General features: G+C 37.0%; 1 protein-coding gene across 4 annotated transcripts in view; it reads left to right on the plus strand.

Moving 5' to 3' along the window:
- Positions 1-22,003, plus strand: part of LOC112049775 (synaptotagmin-10) — a 97,142-nt gene that overhangs the window by 69,719 nt on the left and 5,420 nt on the right. For 3 of the 4 annotated variants that reach the window (XM_052888769.1, XM_052888766.1, XM_052888767.1), the window contains 7 exons: positions 329-472; positions 6,395-6,517; positions 8,111-8,265; positions 10,990-11,158; positions 20,072-20,192; positions 20,644-20,815; positions 21,513-21,713. In XM_052888769.1, coding sequence (XP_052744729.1) covers positions 329-472; positions 6,395-6,517; positions 8,111-8,265; positions 10,990-11,158; positions 20,072-20,192; positions 20,644-20,815; positions 21,513-21,713 — 1,085 coding nt within the window. Of the gene's footprint in view, positions 1-328; positions 473-6,394; positions 6,518-8,110; positions 8,266-10,989; positions 11,159-20,071; positions 20,193-20,643; positions 20,816-21,512; positions 21,718-22,003 lie in introns of those variants that run through there. The other variant, XM_052888768.1, reaches the window with a different exon arrangement.

The following is a 22,003-nucleotide window of genomic DNA, read 5'->3' on the forward strand; positions in this document are numbered from 1 at the left end:
AGTTTCGAATTTACCTCTTTCTTTTTCTGTCTAACATGATACTATAAAATGAGAAAGATAGAGGTGAATTCGAAACTCGCACTTGCGAGTTATAAAAAGTATCGCTACAGAATAGCCTGGCTGGTCCGCCATCTTATCCCACGCGGCGAGTGGCACTCGGGCGCCCCTGAGATCGCGGCGCCCGGGTTCAACGCACCCCCTGCACTATATATAAAGACGCCTCTGCGCGTACTTATACCGCAGCTAGCTTCACAAACATAAAGCACTGTACGTTACGGTTAGTGCAGGCCCTAATTTTGATTTTCAAATATATTTTCTTCTGTGCCAGGTCCTCCGTCAGACGACTCTGCCAATAGTCCCCGACCGGCACCAAACGTTCCAGCGGCAGCTCTCCCACCGCCTAGACCTGCCTTCCATACAGTTCAGTATCTGTAGCCTGGAGCGAGCTGATTCATCCATTGGACTTATTAAGGTAACTATAAGATACACTAGCCGATGCAGCGCGGTGTCACCCGCGTATTACCCGTTCCCGTGAATACGGGGATAAAATATAGGCCATGACAAAAGGTTTTGACACTCTAGTGGTAAAAGATTTTTCAAAATCGATCCAGAGATTAACCGCCTAAAATACCACAAACTTGACCTCTTTATTATTAGTCTAGATTGTATTATATAGTCTGGAAAGTTCGCTGATAACACTCCCATGACATGCGGGCGACGGGCGGAAAGACTGCGCGGGTGTGAAATCGTGCGTGCGGGGAAGTGACGTGCATCAGTCGTGGGGTTTTCATTCATCACTACACGCCCCCCGTCCCGCGCGTAACATTGGGTGTTTTAAGAACGAAGTTGCCAAGTATAGCTAGTGTTATAATACTTCGTAGATAAAAATATTAGGTTAACGTCGTAACTACAGCCAATGTCAGTAAAGGGCACTGGGTCCTCGGAGCTTTGAAATAATATTGAGAAGGCCTGTACTATATACGTATCTATGTAAGGTAAATATTATGGAAAGGATAGGATAAGAATAATAAAAGTTCAAAAGGTATAAATTATGTACATATATTTTTAAAAACTTTGAATTTTTCTAGTCTATAGCCTTATATAAATTTGATAAAAACATGGTCAGACATCCTTGAATAAAAGGTATGCGTAGGGGTACAGACTATTAAAAGTCTTATGAGATGGCTAAATTCAATATTTTCTATAATTTTACTTTTACCTATAATTGCCAACGCCCCGTGGTATATGGTATCGTGGTACCCGTTAGAAGCGGACTAACTTGTTAGGAGGAGGATGAAAATCCACACCCCTTTTGGTTTCTACTAGACATCATACCGGAACGCTAAATCGCTTGGCGGTACGGTAGATAGGGTGGTAGCTAGCCACGGCTGAAGCCTCCCACCAGCCAGACCTGGGCCAATTAAGAAATGGCCCAGTCGGGGATCGAACCCAGGACCTCCGTCTTACCACTGCGCCACGAAGGCCACGTTAGTCATAATTTCTTTATTGTGTTTAACTTCAGAGTTATAAGTTCAAGAGCTCTCTCTTAATTTAGTTACCGATATCGTTTTAATTACAACTCGTGGATACTTTTCATAATTAAAAAATTAAAACTTTTGCCCTTTAAGTTTGTGGATTAATTTAATTACACCTCAAGTATTACTAGCATAAATTATAATTAAGTTTTAGAATTATAAGGTCATTTCAATTTATCAACTTTCCAATGATACGTTGGTTTAGGTTCAATATTGTTTTTGGAAAAATAGCTACATTTGAAAATGCGAATGAACCGAGAAAGCTTAATTTTGGATATGACGTGGGGAAAACATAGAATAACTTTACTTTAAATTCTCGACCAAGATTTCCTATGTGCATTTTCCGCCACCTTGAAAGGGTTGAATTCAGTTTTTTTTTATAGTAGCTTCATTGAAATACAAAAATTTTGGTTCAATACTTTTAACTTTATTTTATTCGTTCCTCATAAATGCCAAGTTGTGCATAAATATTGTGCATGTGTTTTTTGACGGCCTCCGTGGCGCAGTGGTATGCGCGGTGGATTTACAAGACAGAGGTCCTGGGTTCGATCCCCAGCTGGGCAGATTGAGATTTTCTTAATTTGTCTGGTCTGGCTGGTGGGAGGCTTCGGCCGTGGCTAGTTACCACCCTACCGACAAAGACGTACCGCCAAGTGATTTAGCGTTCCGGTACGAAGTCGTGTAGAAACCGAAAGGAGTGTGGAGTTTCATTTTCATCCTCCTCCTAACAAGTTAGCCTGCTTCCATCTTAGACTGCATTATCACTTACCATCAGGTGAAATTGTAGTCAAGGGCTAACTTGTAAAGAATAAAAAAAAGAAAAAAAAAGTGTACTCCCGTTTGGAACACTTTTTGCGGTGATTTTGTAGGCACGTACGTATCTAATAGTATTAAAATCATTGCCCTGGGGTATATTACCTTTAAATCTGTCCTCGAAACGGTCAGTAAATTGGCGGGAACGAACAAATCGCTGTTAATCCTCTGTCAATGAGCCAGCCGATATTTAAGCTATAATCCGTCCATAACGAAGGTAATGGTCGATATGTATCGATAAGCCGCTTAAGCCTTACATACAGATCAAAGATGAGAGGAAATACTGTACATTGGATTTTCGGAGTATAATATTTTTTATTGGATATCTATAATCGCTATACTGTGATAGCAGATTATGGAGCAGTTTGCTTAAAGTGTTTTTACCTTATTATTTAGTCTCCCTATATATTAATTTACTCTTTGGTCTTGTAGTGTTTGCACACACTCTCTGGGTGATCGGTTGATCACTCGGCTTATCACATCCAGTTGGTTAAACACTGTATCTACTTAGTACCTCGTGGTACGTACTGCTGTAGCGCCGAAGTGCAACTGCCCCCTCTTGTCCGAAGCTTGTATTTATAAACTCATCTATTGACAGTCTAGGCTGTTGACATATACAGATCTATACTATCAGTTTGATAAACAGAACATTTGACAAATTATTTGACAATGACAACTCATTCATTGATTTTGACATTGACAGCCCGCGTTGGCAAAGACAACGGATAATTAGTGAAATATACGCATCAAAGAGGAAACAAATCACTACGATTGGTGTGAAAATAATGTAATCAGCTAATCTCTGTTGGCGAATATTATTCCGGCAAATTTTCTAATTAAATTACCGTTAAATTGTCAATCAGGATGAATTTACCATAGAATTACAAAAATATTACAGCGGGCATAATAAAAAAATTACAATTGACAAATCAAAGAAAAAAGAAAAAGAAAGAAAATTGGGGAGGGTGGCCAGTGCTATTTTTAAATTTTTTAAACACTTAATTTTAAACATTGTTCTTCCATTAGTGAAATGTTGTTATTGTTAATCATAAGTATATTTTTGTCAAATCTAAAGTTAGGTTAGAACATAAAAATGGTGATTAAAAATCAGTTTTTGATAATAAATAAAAATTGTGATGTCGAAATTCTTGAAGTGTTTTATTTGACTAACATATATGTTTCATTCCTAACTCTATGGCCACAGAACGGTCTGCTGTAAGGCCGACCAATCAGGGACAATCCGGACAGTTGACGTTTTAAGATTGCAATTTAACTGTTTCACTTCGATAGATTTTAATATACCGATAAATAACACGTTAAATTGTAATCAGTATGTTCAGTTTACAATATATCGACAGATTACAATATCACGAGTGAGATTATTAACTAACGTATTTTACAAATTAACGGTAACTTGGAAAATTTAAAAAACTATCATCATCCCTATTAACAAAGCACTCGCAAATGTAAAGAAACTCATACAAAGTTGCTAAGCGGCGGTACTCAAAAGAGAACCTGATAGGAAACCTACATTATGATATGATACTAAAGCTACCTGAAGATCCTTAACTAATAAAGGTTATGAAAGAATTTCTTGATGCAAAATTTTTACTCTGGATTTTGGATGCTTTAGCTTGAATATCATTTAATAAATTCTCCGTGTAATATGAAATGGTTATCTTTATAATGGAACATTAAAATATAAATATCATTCGGGCACATTTTCATTTTAAAATGGAATACTGTAATAAATTGTAATCTCTGTAAAAGTATCTTTGTTGTGTTACTCTAACGGAAAATATTTCAACATTCAATTCTTTCACCGATTTAAAAGATACTGGGATATTTCTCAAATAGTGAAGATGCCTTTGTATTTATTAGGTGGAATGCAGTGGCGTGCATAATGTTGCCGAGCAGGGTATGCACTATAGTGTTTGTCAGATAGCATGGGTACGGTGAATTGCGGCACACTTTCAATAGTGAAACGAACTGTCTGAAAATTACTATATCTATCTGAAAAACACTATAGCACGAAATCCACTAATATTACAAAACCTATAAACAAAGAATAAATAACCCAAACCCGTTCTAGCGTTAATGTCTTAGATAAAAACTAATTGTCTTAGGCTGAAAAGGAAAAACTGGCACTAAAATAATTACTATATTTTTTATGACCTCTCTGGCACAGTTATGAGCCTAATTGTCAAAGGTCGTGGGTTTATTTTCAGTTGGGGCTATTCTTACTTTGTAAAGACAATGTAAAGTCTATAACAAACGTTAAAACAACCTTTCGGACAACAATAGTGGAGATCCGGCAATTAGTCTTTATTCGTTATCAACCCATATTCGGCTCACTGCTGAGCTCGAGTCTCCTCTCAGAATGAGAGGGGTTAGGCCTTAGTCCACCACGCTGGCCCACGTGTCTCTAACTGGGCAGGAAAAACATCGGGAGGAAACATGCATAACTGAGAATTTTCTTAATTCTCTAGTTAAATGAAGTATGCCAATATGTATACTGCGTGGTGGACTTAGCCTAAACCCTCTTATTCTGAGAGGAGACTTGTGCTCAACAGTGAGCCGAAAAAGAGTTGTCAATGATCACGATGATCACATGGCTTGCATATAAAAAAAAAAGAAATATTAATTTACATGTATTTATGTAGATTTTTGTTCCTATTATACCCCTTCACACATCATCATTAATGTCATCTATAAAAAAGATTTATCTGCTTTATTAAGGAAACAATTTTCCGAACTCCTGAATTTAGTATCCAGTAAAATAAAGCTCGGCATTATCGAAAAACATTTTGGTACGCAATAATAAGGATACCTCTAATATAATAAGCCTGTAACAAGCTTTCCAAGTCTATATTCGACTCGATGCTCGGATTTTCTTTTTATTGGAACATGGCGAACAAGATTCCTATACTATGAGTATATGAAATACCCATACGTACTATATTATGAAAACACATATAAAATACATACTTTTAACTTCTTACCTTTAATCCTTTAAATAAATTGTAAAGGAAGTTGTAGGCGTCCATTAGTGTTAATCTGAACTATTAATATTTATTGTATTAAATAAATTATATGTTAATAATAAATATTTAATAACAACAAATACCGTGCCGTATACCTCCTGCCTCCGATTCCGGAGGGTGTGGGTTCGAACCCGGTCCGGGGCATGCACCTTCAACTTTTCAGTTGTGTGCATTTTAAGAAATTATATATCACGCCTCAAACGGTGAAGGAAAACATCGTGAGGAAACCTGCACATCAGAAAATTTCTTAATTCTCTGCGTGTGTGAAGTCTGCCAATCCGCATTGGGCCAGCGTGGTGGACTATTGGCCTAATCCCTCTCATTCTGAGAGGAGACCCGAGCTTAGCAGTGAGCCGTATATGGGTTGATAAGATATATATTAGATACCAAACACATAGTGATTATCTCGGTTTAATTTTTTTCAAGGTTAGAATATGAGGTTTAAATTCCGTCATATATAAAATTTATATAGTCTATGTCTTAATTTGAATTATTACGAATCTTTTGACACCTCATTTACTAAAATCGGTTCAGTAGTTTAGGCGCTACGGTGAAACAAACATACATAAACTGCCAAAATCATTACCCTTCCTTTTGGCTTCGCCGTAGTCGGGTAAAAAGGTCAATGTCCTGCAGTCTTGTTTATAAAAGTTTATAAAAGAAAGTGGTGGTGTTGTCGACTGCCATCGATAAAACGATATTTATTTTCTGAAGACCGCATGGCGCAGTGGGTAGTGACCCTGCTTTCTGCATTCACGGTCGTGAGTTCGATTCCCACAACTGGAAAAAATATTTGTGTGATGAGCATGGGTGTTTCCCAGTGTCTGTCTGTATTTATACATTATATAAGTATTTATATGTAGTATATAATATGTATATATATATTATAATATCAACTATCTTAGTAACAGAAGCTACTCTGTATGCTTACTTTGGGCTAGACAGTGATGTGTATTGTTATGTATATTTATTTATTTATTTATATTTTTATTTGGTCCACAGCCCGAACTGTACAAGAATGAACTGGTGCGTCAATCTTCCACCGACAGCGGAGACCTGGAGTTCTGTGGAAAACTACACTTTGCTCTCAAATATGATCAAGAAGTCGAGGCCCTGGTGGTTAAGGTAAACTATATTTTTATATATTTTTAGCCATTAAACCTCTTTTTACGATCCATAACAGGCTAGACCTTTTATGAGAAGACTAACTGACGCCGCGCGGTTTCACCCGCGTGGTTCTCGTTCCCGTTGGAGTACGGGGATAATATAAAGCTTATAGCCTTCCTCGATCCACTGAGAGAATTTTTCAAATCGGACCAGTAGTTCCTGAGATTAGCGAGTTCAATCAAACAAACAAACTCTTTAGCTTTATATATTAAGAAGAAGAAGATAAGGAGATATAGAAGTATAGATAATATATGGAGTTAAGTTCCGATACGCTGTTTTACTGTGGGTTGGAAGGCAGATGACAATTGTATGTTTTAGGAATGGTTTTTGGCGGACTTTCATCACAAATTAGTTATTGGAAGATCATTGCTCCCAATGTTCAGTCTCAAATAATAGTTTGGCTGGTGAGAGGCTTCGGTCGTGGCTAGTTACCACCCTACCGACAAAGATAGCCAAGCGATTTAGCGTTCCGGTACGATGTCGTGTAGAAACCGAAAAAGGTGTGGATTTTCATTCTCCTTCTAATAAGTTAGCCCGCTTCCATCTTAGATTGCATCATCATTTACCATCAGGTGTGATTGTAGTCACGGGCTAACTTGTAAAAATAAAAAAAAAAATAATAAACCTAATACTTCTTGTTGTGAACATGTTTTTGAATAAAAATATTAAAAGCCCTAAGCGGATTAAACTCTTATATGGATTATAAGAGTTTTTGCTTTCGTGAAAAAGATATTCGTTTGATACCGAAAAGTGTCGAAGGCATAAAGTAAGGTCAGGGTAAATACAGAAAGGTTAAGGCCTAAGGCTATAGGGTATAAAGTACTGTCACAAAGAAAACTGTATAATGTTTACTCTAATAACTTTATTGATGTTATAAATATCTAAGCGAACTGCGTGGGTGATAAAGGTTACATATTTTTCCCAACTTTCTAAATTTAGGCATCAAATATATGTGCTAAAAATCGAGATGGAAAATGGTACTTAGTGATAAGGTATGAGTTATGAGGATGTATTTTACGAGGTTTTTGTCCTATTTTTCCGATATGTGAGGAATATACGAGAGTAACACAAATATTTGTAGCTTCTGTTATTTTTGGTTTAATATATACTTTAATACTAATATTATAAAGAGGAAAGATTTGATTGTTTGTTTGTATGTTTTGAATAGATCTCTGGAACTTCTGAACCAATTTGAAGAATTTTTTTACTGTTGGGAAGCTACACTATTCCCGAGTGCTATAGGCTATATTTTATCCTTGTATTGTAGTGTACAGCAGTGAGTCGATTAAGGAAATAAGTCGAATAAGAGTTAATAATGATGAACCGAAAGGAGTGTTGAATCCTTTTACTCCTAACAAGTTAGCCCGCTTCCATCTAAGATTGCATCATCAGTTACCATCAGGTGAGATTGTAGTCAAGGGCTAACTTGTAGAGAATAAAAAAAAAAGGAAAGATGACCTCAATTACGAATACCACAATCTAACGCCTAGTTAGCGATGTGCGTGTTGTCAAAATGTATTTATTAATTTTACCTTTCTCTTCCTTCCCTAGATATTCGAAGCTCGTGATTTGCCCATAAAAGACGTATCCGGAAGCAGCGACCCCTACATCAAGGTGTTCCTCCTGCCAGATCGCAAGAAGAAGTTTCAGACCAAGGTGCACCGCAAGAATCTCAACCCAGTGTTCAATGAGACATTCTTATTCAGGTAACTAATACTATATATACTTGTTGCCTCGACTGGTGACAGAAGGGCTGGTTAGATTTTTGCAGCTTGGCTGTCCAGCGCGGAAATGCAGCCAGTATTCTTGCCACCATTCCATGTGTAAGTTATTAGGATAAGTTAGCAAGTACCCTATTGTAGTCTTTCTCTAAAATGTTACATTCTTACTAATTATATAACAATAACTAAATAAAAGAATATCTCCTTATCATATAAGTGCCTCGCGATTTCAGTCGCGATGGGGTCCCAAAGTGCTAGAATGGTGACCCCGCACTAGAAACAGTGATTCGCTGGATTTAGGTTGCTCGGTATCGTGATGTTTGGAAGTCCCTACAAAAGGCCTATGTCCTGCAGTGGACGTCCATGGGCTGATATGATGATGATGATGATTTCACTCGAGTACAACCTATCTCCTATTCCAGACATTTTTTAAATCAAGATAGAAAATTTTATGCTAAGTGTACGCTAACCGTGTCCTATGTTACGTTCTAACATAGGACACGGTTGCCTAAAAAAATGCTATTTATCATCATCACCGTTAACACACAACTTGCAACACTTTTTTTAAGGACTCGTAGAGGCCTACTTGAAGTAAACTAACTTTATTTTGTTTTTAATAACATTGCTAAAAAGTGTTTCATAATTTAATTTAAAGGAGAATGACGATATTGCATGTATTTTTGGACTAGCAAATAGAAGTAGCGTACATAATGAAAACCTATAAATAGTTGTATATCGTGATTAAACTAAGAAAAAAGAAAATGGTAAGCAGTCTTGAAAAGCAGGGAGAAAAAAGATATACCTTAAAAATAGTAGGTACCTTTTCTATACATAAATGTGAAAAACACCGCCGCTGACATACAACTGCGTGATTGCTTGACAAATATGACAAGGCGTTTCGGTCGTAGGCAACAAGAAGAATTTTACTATGTTAAGTCTATACTTAGCATAGTCTTAATTCCCGTTCTGTGAAATTTCAATATTTTTTTTCTAATATATATAATAAATTATTAAAATAATAGTTTTAATTAATACAAATGTATGAGTGTATTACAATTCAGAGTATGACTCCCACTTTCGCCATCCTCCTTTATTTAATAAGGTCCAACAAATCTTACTGTGTTGCAAAACTTTGCATCAAGATACTCTTGTCGCGGAATATTTTCTACGAAGAAATTATACAATAATCAAGAAACAAGATGAAAACCAACGTAGAATCGGAAACTTTAATCTACAATTAAAATCTTAAGTAAGAAACGGCGAAGTTGGTTCGTTGCTTTAGCTGTGAAAGTATTTTTCCATGAAAAATGGAATATTCCATTGCGACTCTTTTATCTACTTTTAATGATGATCTATACCTAAATGCCTCGTATATACAGTTGCTTGGTAATTTAATTGGATGTTTGAATACCTTTGATAATGTTTTTTTGAAACTTTCGTGAAAATTAAGTAAATATTAACTAATTCATGTTCCAAATCTACTTTCGTATAAGGAGGGAGGCCTGCCCAAGTAATTAGTTGCTAAAATTTACAATGAATATACACATACAATAATTGTTGGGATGTTTGTAAAAGAAATAAGATTTTGAAATTTCTAAAACTAATACTTTTTTTAACTCAAATAGATTAAAAATCATATGTTTTAGGCTTCCATGATAAATTTCTTACCATGAGAAGTATAAACATAACCGCACAAATAACAAAAATATTTGTAAAGTTTTTTAACATCCATACAAATCTAACGATTTTATTTAGTTGTGACGTCAAATTATTATGTCGCTGTAGTTTCGATAGTAAATATCACAGTTACACTGTTACTTCTATTTTTTTTTATAAATCAATCAATCAATCATACCATAATATCAGTGGAAAAAATCCAAAATGTCCATCCAAATATGTTCGGTTCAAGAAATTCTCAAAAGCCTGATATACGGAATTCAGTAATGAAATACCTAAACCGTTTATAGGTCTAAATATTAAAAGTATCCGAATATGTAATTTCAAGATAAGGTCAAATTAAATCAATGTTTTTAATACAGGTTATGTATTCAATAATCGATCAAACTTAAATGGAACGGACCGTAATTATCTAAGACTAATTATAAATAATTAGATAAAAAGCAAGTTTAATAAGTTTAACACTAATAGTTTTGCTGCTGTTGCAAATAAGAATTTCAAGATCTTATATTTTCAACGCATTAAATAACCAATATTATATATAATATTATTACCTTTTTATATTACCTTGCTAATATAAAAAGATAAAATAGTTACGTACGTATAAATTATTTTTGTAAATGAAAGAAAGTAAATAAATTTATAATTTATAATTTATTCAGATTTAAAAGTTACAGACAGTACCTTACCCTAAATACAACATGTCTGTCTGTACCTAACCCTTAAACAGAAAGAGGGTAGAGCTCAGCATATGCCATGCACTACATACAAGTATAATACACGGCGCTGATTTTCAGCTGAGCTAATATAAACAAATTCAAATGAAATAAATTAAAAGCAGCTATTAATTAATATGTTTTCAAAAAAATATTAATTACCAATTAAACTATAATACAACTAAATAATATATAAAGTTACATAAATAAATTATTAAAAAGAAAAACACTCTAGATAGTTTGAATCCCTGCAGGGATCATGGGGAATTAACCTTAAGAATCGTTAGCGAATAAATCTATTTACCATTGTCCCTAGTGTACCTTACGAAGAGCTCCGTCAGCGCTACGTGCAGTTCTCCGTGTATGACTTCGACCGCTTCAGTCGGCACGACCTGATCGGCCACGTGGTGTTGAAGGGACTCCTTGAGTCCGCCGACCTTCATCAGGAGATCGAGTACACCATGAATATTCTGGCACCACCACAGGTAAGCCTTATTTTTGTTATAGTCAAGTGTCCCCATCCTCTACCGGCTAAATATGGATACGTGAAAAAATTCATGAGAGTAGGATATGAATAGGATATGAATATTCTGGCACCACCACAGGTAAGCCTTATTTTTGTTATAGTCAAGTGTCCCCATCTTCTACCGGCTAAATATGGATACGTGAAAAAATTCATGAGAGTAGGATATGATATAATTAAACTGGCTGACGTCGCGCGGTTTCACCCGATTGGTTCCCGTTCCCGTAGGATTACAGGGATAAAATATAGCCTATTGCCTTCCTCGATAAATGGGCTATCTAACACTGAAAGAATTTTTCAAATCGGACCAGTAGTTCCTGAGATTAGCGCGTTCAAACAAACTTTTTAGCTTTATAATATTAGTATAGATTACAAGGAAAACTATAACAGCTAAGTAGCCATTGCTATTTAAAGAGTCGGCCAACTTAAGAAACGTAATTGGAAATTGAAAATTGCATACTAATTCCGTAGTCAATTAAAAAGATAAAGTTCTCAGTATGATAACTCAGAGTCTGTTAAAACTAGAAAGCTGGAATTTGGTATAGGTATGTTTATTATTTACATCTACAAATTAATAAAAAAATTTGAAAAAAAAATTCCTACATGCAAAGTGGGGATGAATTTTTTATCGACTCTCCCATGGTATGGGGTAGTGTTATCGGAATTTTGGTGCATTACATATGGGATTAAAGTGCTAACTTAATTTTCGGAACCCTATACCGCACGTGGCCGATTTTTATATTTCAGTATGCTAGTATTTAGTATGTATGTTCATTGTTCATACTAGGAATAAATAAGAAAATCATCATCATTTATACGAGTTTACCTGTTTATTCAGACACAATCCTGAATAATTCGTAAAATTGTGTAAATATTTACACAATTGTATGAATACAATTATCCGCCACTTTAATATACTCGCATAATGCGAATTAAAGCGGGCAGATAATTGTGCCTCTGAGTATATATTACGCGTATATCACATATATCCTGTCAGTGGACAAAGTTTGTAACAGTATAAAAACTTGAGCAAGAAAACTTGGAAACACTTTTTCACTGCCAATTTCCGAGGAATAGATTTTCTTTTCTTTAAAAGTTGACGAGACAAAGATTGCTACGTGTTACTTTGTGTCGTGTTATACCATATTTTGGCTGCGTAATTTTTATTTATTTCGGAAACTTTGTTTGATGTTCCTTTAATAAATATTATGATTAATATTTGTAGGTTTCTTTTTGTAAATATTGGTTATTCTGTTATTGCGCCTCATGATATTTGTTAAAATACTAAATTGAAGATATTAATGAAACTATTCCTACCTGTTTTTTCTAACTGTTATACGCACTGACTGACATCATTTCTTCACGTACAAGCACATTCAGAACTTGTACTGGGTTTTCTAACAATAAAGGTATAACTACATCAATCGTCTGATCACAAACGGTGAAGGAAAACACCGTGAGGAAATCTGCATACCTGAGAATTTACATAACTCTCTACGTGTTACATTGGTTAACGTTCTCTACGTGTGTGAAGTCTGCCAATCTGCATTGGCTCAACGTTGTGGACTAATTCCTTACCCCTCACATTCTAAGAAGAGACTCGTGTTCAAAAGTGTTAATGATGATGAATGATGATAGGCATACATTAAACTACACCATGGTATAATGTTATAAACGTTATTTTTAATATTATAAATTTAAAAATAAGTCTGTCTGTAAACCTTTTCAAAGCTAAATCGGTAAACTACTTTGGCATAGGGATAAATTGGATCTTGGAGCAGAATATGGGCTACTTTTAATCTCGGAATAAATCATCACTCATGGACATTACATAAAAGAGTCTCTCTCTCTAGTCGGTCCCTCATGACTGAGGATCGTGACCACCTTGGCGAGTCATCGTTTGGTTTACAATGCTCCTCCATCGAGTACGGTCGCTGGTCATTTGGACGGCACTGTCAAAGGTCCGGGCTCCTGTTTCCTTGAGAAGATCCGACCATCGGGTTGGAGATCTACCTCGTGGCCGTTTGCCTTCCACATTTCCCACCACAATAATTTTTTCCAAGTTCTCGTTACCACGGCGAGTGATATGTTCAAAATAACTGAGGATGCGCTATAGACAGATGGTTGAGAGACGTGTTTTAATTGAAGCTGTGAAGGAATTGATACATGATTTGACGGCCTCCGTGGCGCAGTGGTATGCGCGGTGGATTTACAAGACGGAGGTCCTGAGGCAGATTGAGATTTTCTTAATTTGTCCAGGTCTGGCTGGTGGGAGGCTTCGGCCGTGGCTAGTTACCACCATACCGGCAAAGACGTACCGCCAAGCGATTTAGCGTTCCGGTACGATGCCGTATAGAAACCGAAAGGGGTGTGGATTTTCATCCTCCTCCTAACAAGTTAGCCCGCTTCCATCTTAGACTGCATCATCACTTACCATCAGGTGAGATTGTAGTCAAGGGCTAACTTGTAAAGAATAAAAAAAAAAAAAAAAAAATTGTACGTTTGGCAGTCCACAGTACACGTAATATTCGCCTCCAGCACCACATCTCGAACGCATCAATTCTTTGTCTTTCTCTGGATAAAAAGAGTTTCCACTAGTTTTATACAAAAAGAGATTTTTTTATAAACACGGTATGAAACAAGGTAGCAGATGTGACTAAAATCCTTTTCTACCTATTAAATCCGAGAGCGCTATTGCATTTCAAATTAACATATTTATTCAATCGTTTATGTCGGTAGACAGATACGCGATCGAGAGCGGAGATATAGAATGATAAAATGAATAAAATTGACTTGCATTTTCCAATATTCTCCATTGAAAACGATGAAGGCAACTGCTATTTATTCACTTTCGTAGGATTCCTGTTTCAAAGTTAGGAATGAAAATTGACTATCCTTGAGTGGATTTTGTTTATATTTGTTCTAACTGAAAAGTATACCACCCACCACCAATACTGTAGTCACTATTTTACTGTACGTTTTAGTTTTGTTGGGACCTGGAAAATATTTGTTTAATGAACAGGGGTGTTTTCTAGTGTTTGGGTGTGTTTATACATTATATATGTATTTCTATGTAGTGTATAAATGTAAATGATTAAATTGTTAATCTTAGTACCCATAACACGTGCTATACGCTTACTTTTGGACTAGATAGCGATTTGTCTTTTATTCAGGTGATTCAGGACTCATACGACAAAAACAATAAACTGTTTTTGACAGCCTCCGTTGCGCAGTGGTATGCGCGGTGAATTTACAAAACGGAGGTCCTGGGTTCGATCCCCGGCTGGACGGCAGATTGAGATTTTCTTAATTAGTCCAGGTCTTGCTGGTGGGAGGCTTCGGCCGTGGCTAGTTACCACCTTACCGGCAAAGACGTACCGCCAAGTGATTTAGCGTTCCGGTACGATATCGTGTAGAAACCGAAAGGGGTCTGGATTTTCATCCTCCTCCTAACAAGTTAGCCCGCTTCCATCTTAGACTGCATCATCACTTACCATCAGGTGAGATTGTAGTCAAGGGCTAACTTGTAAAGAATAAAAAAAAAACTCTAGACCCTAATATTACCTACCGTAGCATACTTTGAGTCTTTTTTTTTAAATAATCAAAGGATCTTTAGTAATGTTTAAAGACCTTTTCGTTTGGACGTTTTTCGTGTTTAAAATACATGACACAAATCCTTTCTTATAAATGTATCAAACTTGTTGCTGTAAAAAAAATGTAAACAGGGAAATATGTATGTATGAAAGATCGATTTTCAAGGTATATTCATAAAAACAGGGATTTTTAGGTCGTATTATATTTTGTTTCCAATATGTTTTTATTTACACTGTCACTCGATCTTGTTGCTTGAATAAAGTATTACAAAATCTCCAGTGCCCTAATATATTATGATCATTATCATATTCGGCTCACTGCGGAGCTCGAGTCTCTTCTCAGAATGGGGGTTAGGCCAATAGTCCACCACGCTGGCTCAATGCGAATTGGCACACTTCACACACTCAGAGAATTAAGAAAATTCTCTGGTAGGCAGGTTTCCTCACGATGTTTTTTTCTTCACCGTTTGAGACACGTGACATTTAATTTCTTATAATGCACACAACTGAAAAGGTGCATGCCCCGGACCGGATACGAACCCACACCCTCCGGAATCGGAGGCAGAGGTCATTTCCACTGGGCTATCACGTGAGATATATATTATATATTATGATAATCTGCTAGAATGTAGCATAATCTTTAACCACAACGGAATATGATTTCCCACAATATATAAAGCAGCCTTAGAATCCAATATTAGTTCTTCCCAAGAGGTTTCCTCACGTCGAATGCATAATTCAAATTGAGCGTAATTTTCTGAAAATCTAGTTTTATGAAAGTAAGTGCTATGTATTTTGTAATGCATGCAGTCCAAAAAAGTTACAATAATTAATAAATATTATAAAGCTGAAGAGTTTGTTTGATTGTTTGTTTGTTTGATTGAACGCGCTAATCTCAGGAACTACTGGCCCGATTTGAAAAATTCTTTCAGTGTTAGATAGCCCATTTATCGAGGAAGGCTATAGGCTATATTTTATACCCGTATTCCTACGGGAACGGAAACCACGCGGGTGAAACCGCGCGGCATCAGCTAGTAAGAATATTTTTGAAAGAATACTTATGAAAAAGTTGTTGGCTTTGGATCATTTAATATTTATATAGAACTTTAGCCATAACTTGTATACAATCATCCAGTAAGCGCCGGATTACATTTTTACATAGAATCCCAATTTCGTATAAGTCAACTAGTATACGTCAAGATAGTGATTAAGTCTGTAGAGTTGTCAGTCGGTCAGTCAATTGTCAGTCAGTCAGTCAATAACGCGATCTCATTCGATCCCCGCCCCGTTGGTCTATTGTCGCACCCACTCCTAGAACAGCCTTTCCCGACTAGTTGGAGGGGAACAAGATATTGGTTATATTATAAAAAAATATGGCAAATATTATTTTATTTATAAGTGGATAAAAGTGGATAACGAAAATAAGAAAACCAATGTTAAACAAAGGTTATTCTTCTAACAAAATATATATTTTATAAATTTCTATGATAACAATATTAATAGCTTAAATGGAATATTATAGAAATTAAGAAACTCGATCTCGATTTAATAAGGTAAAATATTAATGTTAAAAAAGGTTCAACTCTCTGTTAAAAGCAATTTTTCCGGCAGCCTGATAGTAGAGGAAAGAGGTCATCCACCTATTTGTTATCCCGTATCTTTTCTTTTAACATCTTGAAGGAGGCCCTTTTTTCGTTTGCCCGTGGGGCACCAATTGGCTGAGGCAATTTAGATTGGAGTTTCTTACAGAGCCAACTCTAAACTTATTACGTTTTCCGTCCCTTAGAGGATTGCGAACCATTTATGTACACTACAAGTAACAATCAGCGATATCGAAACATTTCTTATTAAACCCCGACAGGTATATAATAGTGAAGGAAATAGTAGTTTGAGACGGATATGACGTCGCTCGACTTGTTTCCGTAAATAGTAGGGAGTTAGAGAGGGGTAGCGATCGGTTGGCGGGAACAACATGCGATGCAAGGCGCTCGTCGTACGGTGGGCTTCAGTATGCTCGTGGCGTTCGAGCCGTTCACATTTCTTGTTGTGTCATTCTTTATGGGTTACTTGGTATAGGCGGGGAGAGTGACTTCAGTGGAAAAGGGGAATGTTAGTTACCTGTTAAGGACGTCCTTAACCCTACAAGTGCATGACTCCACCAAAGGTTATGTTAATTAAGTTGTTCTGACAAATGTTGTGTGTGACCTTTGTTCGAAATTGGTTTTTTGTAATCTATTTATGAGTCTGAAAAAAATTGTAATATAAATTACTAAATAATGGTTTCTAAAGTACTCTATGTTTGCTATGTATGTCTGTATTTGTCTGTGTCCTATTAGCTTCTAAAGGAATGAATCGATTATTATGCGGGGTTATTGTATTGATGTAATCGCAGGGATGCGCGGGCCGGGGGGCTTGTAGCGATGAATGAAAAACCGCCGACTGATACAACTCACTTCCCCGCACGATTTCACACCCGCGCAGTCTTTCCCCCCGCCGCTCGCATGTCATGGGAGTGTCATCAACAAACTTACCAGACTATAGTGTATAAGTCGTTTGAAAATACGTGTTGAATTGAATATTTTCACCGTTTGCAAAATATTATTCTGTTTTGGCATTTTCATCATGTTTTCATCTAATAAAAAATCGAATTCTCATCGTATTGGGAGCAAGATCAGAAGTCATTAATCACTGGCTCAATAATGCTGACCCGTGGCCTCGATCTTAAAATCTTTCTCGTAAAAATCTGGAATATCATTATGAGAATATTAAGCACCTTTCCTTTGAACCATTTTTTTTATTTTATAGCCTTTTTAGTACTATTATAGCACTAAAAACGTAGCTAAAACACCTCCAATTCCTCCTCCTCCAACCTCCAATTTAAAAATGGCCGGAGAATGATAGTCGTAAAAAGTTCGATTATCCCGTAGATAAACGATAATCATGGTAATATAAATTTCATAAAGTCAAAATCTATATATAAAAATGAATCCATATATCCCTTGGGCACGTTTTTTTTTGATGTGTTTGTTATTTATTGTCAGGAGAAGGTTCTTATGACAGAAAAAAATTTAAAAAATAAGGGGTAGGGTAGGGTAGGGGTAGGGTAGGGATAGGGTAGGGGTAGGGGTAGTTGAAAGTTTACATCTAGTTCCCCGCGGAAAAAGTCGCGGGCGTCCACTAGTAATTTATAAATTAAAGTAGTTACAAATATGCACGGGGTTCTCAATCATGATCTTGTTTTTATTCAATGACAAGTTAAAGTGTTTTTCAAATAGCATGGGCACGGTGACAGTGGCCTGTATGATGTTCACAATACGTACTATTATCGTGACTCGCGGCAAACTTTCAAGAGTGAAACGAACTGTCACCCGCACCATCCTACATGAAATTGAAAAATGTCTTTGACTGCAATCTCATAAATGTTAAGTGACGATGCCGGTGATGGAAGCGGGCTAAATTGTTAGAGATACAAGTTTTAGCAAAAGTTTCCAAAGTGGATTTAATAAATAAGAAAACCAATATCGAACAAAGGTACACAACATTTATCAGGACATCATAATTAACAAATCAAACTGTAACCAAAATAAGACCCTAGAATGGCAGAGAATGACCTTGAGTGGAGTCACGCACTTGTGAACGCTATGGTTAGGGTTAGGGTTAATGGATCCTTTGATAGTCTACTAAAACTCCCCTTTTTTTTTTAAAAAAAAAAGAATATTTGCCGTATTTTTTATAATATGACCAATATTCCCATTTCCCTCTAACTAGTCGGGAAAGACTGTGCGGTGAGGGTCGAACCATCACCCCTCGGTGATGAATCCAACCGCTCTTAAAACTTTGCCACTTAAGGTACTCTCTCCGCCTATCCTGAGTAACCAATATAGAATTACACAACAAAATTATGGGAGGACCTTATTAGAAGGCTAATAGTCACTCAGCGGGCGATGTAACGAGTTATACTTGGAGTTTAGCTGCGTGATCGAATAGGAAATGAGCATGAAATCCGCAGACGAAACAAAGTCACTGACATAGCTCAGCGAGTCGCGATGCTGAAGCGGCAATGGCCACGCCACATAGTTCGAAGAACCGATGGACGTTGGGGTCCCAAGGTGCTGGAATGGCGACCCCGCACCGGAAAGCGCAGTGTTGGTTGACCCCCCACTAGTTGGACCGATGACATCAAGCGGGTTGCAGAGAGCCGCTGGATGTTGGCGGCTCGAGACCATTGTGCTTGAAGGCAAGAGGCCTATGTCCAGCTGTCCAGGACGTACATCGGCTGATAATGATGATGATGATGAACAGAGAAAAATAAAGATATGACGTAACGAAATTAGTAAAAAAATACCTGAATCTAAATTTCATAAGCTTAGTAGATTGGATTCTCGATTCTGTATCTCATCCATCTCTGTAGTCCGCTGTCATATACCTTAGCTTTTATCTTATTTAGTCGGGTGACACTATCCACACATCTCGGCGACACATAAAACTAAATTTCATTTGAGATATAACCCTGACAACCATTGTTTGTACGTGAATTTTTCTAGCAAACTTGTTTTGATATACACCAACAACAAAAATAAGTAAAGAATCTCTGTAGTTATTTTTGTCGTTTTAACATTCTTTGATATTTGTTGCATCCAGCAATATTTAGTACTAGCTGACACCCCGAGTTTTTACCAGCGTGGTTCCCATTCCCGTAGAAATACGGGGGTAGTATATAGCCTTTAGGCTTCCTCGATAAATGGGGCTAACACTGAAAGAATTTTTCAAATCGGACCAGTAGTTCCTGAGATTAGCGCGTTTAAGGAAACAAACAAACAAACTCTTCAGCTTTATAATATTAGTATAGATTTAGGATTTCTTTAAGTATTGGTTTTTCTTCATCCTTCTGATATTCGAGGCGTAGGATTCGTTTTCTGGCAGTGTCAAAAGTACCCAGTGAGTTTTCCTAAACTTAGCGGTGCAGCTTCTGTATAATTCCTGGATCTTATTAACCACATATGTGGTATTTACTCACTGAAATCCCATATTCTTATTATATTTGTCGAAACAGTAACCGGTGGTTAATAGACACTCTAACCACGATATCCATAGAAGCATTGGTTCGATTCACGTCAATTTCGAAAAATTTTGATTTTATGTATATTTCAATAAATGTAGGAATCCCAAAATATTTAACTTTTAGAGCACTCCATAATAACTTAAAAACTGGATGGCTTTAATTTTCGTGTTCCTTCGAAGTTAAAATCATCAAAACGCCTAATATAATACCTTTGTTGCAGGAGAAGAAAGATCTTGGAGAGCTGATGCTGTCTCTCTGTTACCTGCCCACTGCTGGCAGACTTACTGTGACGGTGATCAAGGGAAGGAATCTCAAAGCGATGGATATTAACGGATCTTCAGGTAAGACTTCCTCAGATATTCGTTTCTTCAGGTAGAATGAAACAGTGACGTAATAAATATAGTATGGTACCATCACCAACAATATTCAAAACAGTAGCATAAAACAGAATGTGACCATTGAGTTAAGAAGAATTAGTTTAGAATTGCTCTGTTTCAAGTTTCGGTGAAGGGTTAAAACTTACTGAAAATAAAACTAAGAAATGAGAAGTACTGGCTCTTCGTCAGTACCATAATTTTTAGAAGCTTTTAAGATATGGTGCTGAGGAGAGTACAGAAAGAGCTCTAGACTTCATTCTGAATTTAAAAGTTTATTCTAGAAGAAATTGAAATTGGCATCTATCTTGGATATATCATGGAGTCTGCGCATATCTAGGAGTGAAGACAAAGTGTCTATTGAACTCCTTTTTTGAATTTGTCCAAGAAAGAGTCCTTAAAAACATTTTTGTTACAGATCCCTATGTGAAAATTTGTCTCATCTGCCAAGGCAAACGAATAAAGAAGAAAAAGACGACTGTAAAGAAGAATACTCTGAGCCCGGTGTACAATGAAGCCCTGGTCTTCGACCTGCCCGCGGAGAACGTGTATGACGTCACACTTCTGGTCAAGGTCATCGATTACGATCTGTAAGTCATAGATACCTATTACCTATGTAGCTTATTTCGCGAAAATAGATCATCAATGTGTTAATACTCCACATGCAAGAAAGAACATTAAAAATGCACGTTTTAATTGTATCTACTTCTACTTGAAAATAACGTAAGTTTGTTTTACACACATAAGCCGACAGAGCTCACTGAGTGAAGTGGCAATAGGCGGAGTATATTCCTATATATACCTGGTTAGTACATTGAAGTGGCAGTGGGCTGTTCATGTCAAAGTAGGTGGACCTAACATATAACTGGTGGCAGGCAGCCGCAAGCTACAGCGACTTAAGAGCGTGGTTTTCGCCCTAACAGGAGAGCTATGTCCAGCAATGACTGCCCTTAATGGAGATACGTGAAAGGCTATAAGAAAATACAACGCTTTGCGTGACAGTTCAGGATATTCTTCCTGACTCGCTTCACAAAAATCAATCAAAGACATCTTATTCCAAACATCTTGAATAGTTTCATCAACGGAGAATTAGGGATTACTGCTAGTTGTTCAGCCACCTAAGCCACCATTACCTAAATAGTGTCGCGTCCCCCCCAGGACGGGTATCTGAAGTATTCAACCCCCGTGTGTTGACTACTGTCAAATGGCGAACACCTAGAGGTTCACGATCCTCACTTTCAGAAACCCTGACATAGAGTATTGAACATTCTTCGTTTTTTCTACCAGGATCGGTCCAAACGAACTCATCGGCTGCACAGCAATAGGGTCCTCCCTGATCGGCATCGGCCGCGACCACTGGCTCGAGATGTTGGACAACGCGAGGAAACCCGTCGCGCAGTGGTATCCTCTAAACAAATGCCCTCCCACCAACATCAACGTCACCAAGAACGACCAACAGAACACACCGTTGAGCTGCTTGAATTCAAGGTAAAGGGTAAAACGGAGCTTAAAGGTCCCGCCACAAACTGCGTGAGAAGCGTGCGGCGTGGGAAGTAGGCAGAAACGTCGTGTGGTCATGTTACTCATCCTGCTTCATTTCTTGCTGCTCGTCCTGCCTACACTCCATACTATACGCACAGTAACGTGCGCAAAAAAAAAGCAAAGATTTAAATCACCAGCCTTTTTAATGGTTTCAGTAGTTTACCTCCTAGATTCAAATCCTGTATCAAGTCATAAAGTACTGGATCTTCTTCTTAAAAAAAAACGGATTAACCACA

This window comes from Bicyclus anynana, chromosome 23 (assembly GCF_947172395.1).
Source record: "Bicyclus anynana chromosome 23, ilBicAnyn1.1, whole genome shotgun sequence".
Classification (NCBI taxonomy): Eukaryota; Metazoa; Arthropoda; class Insecta; order Lepidoptera; family Nymphalidae; genus Bicyclus; species Bicyclus anynana.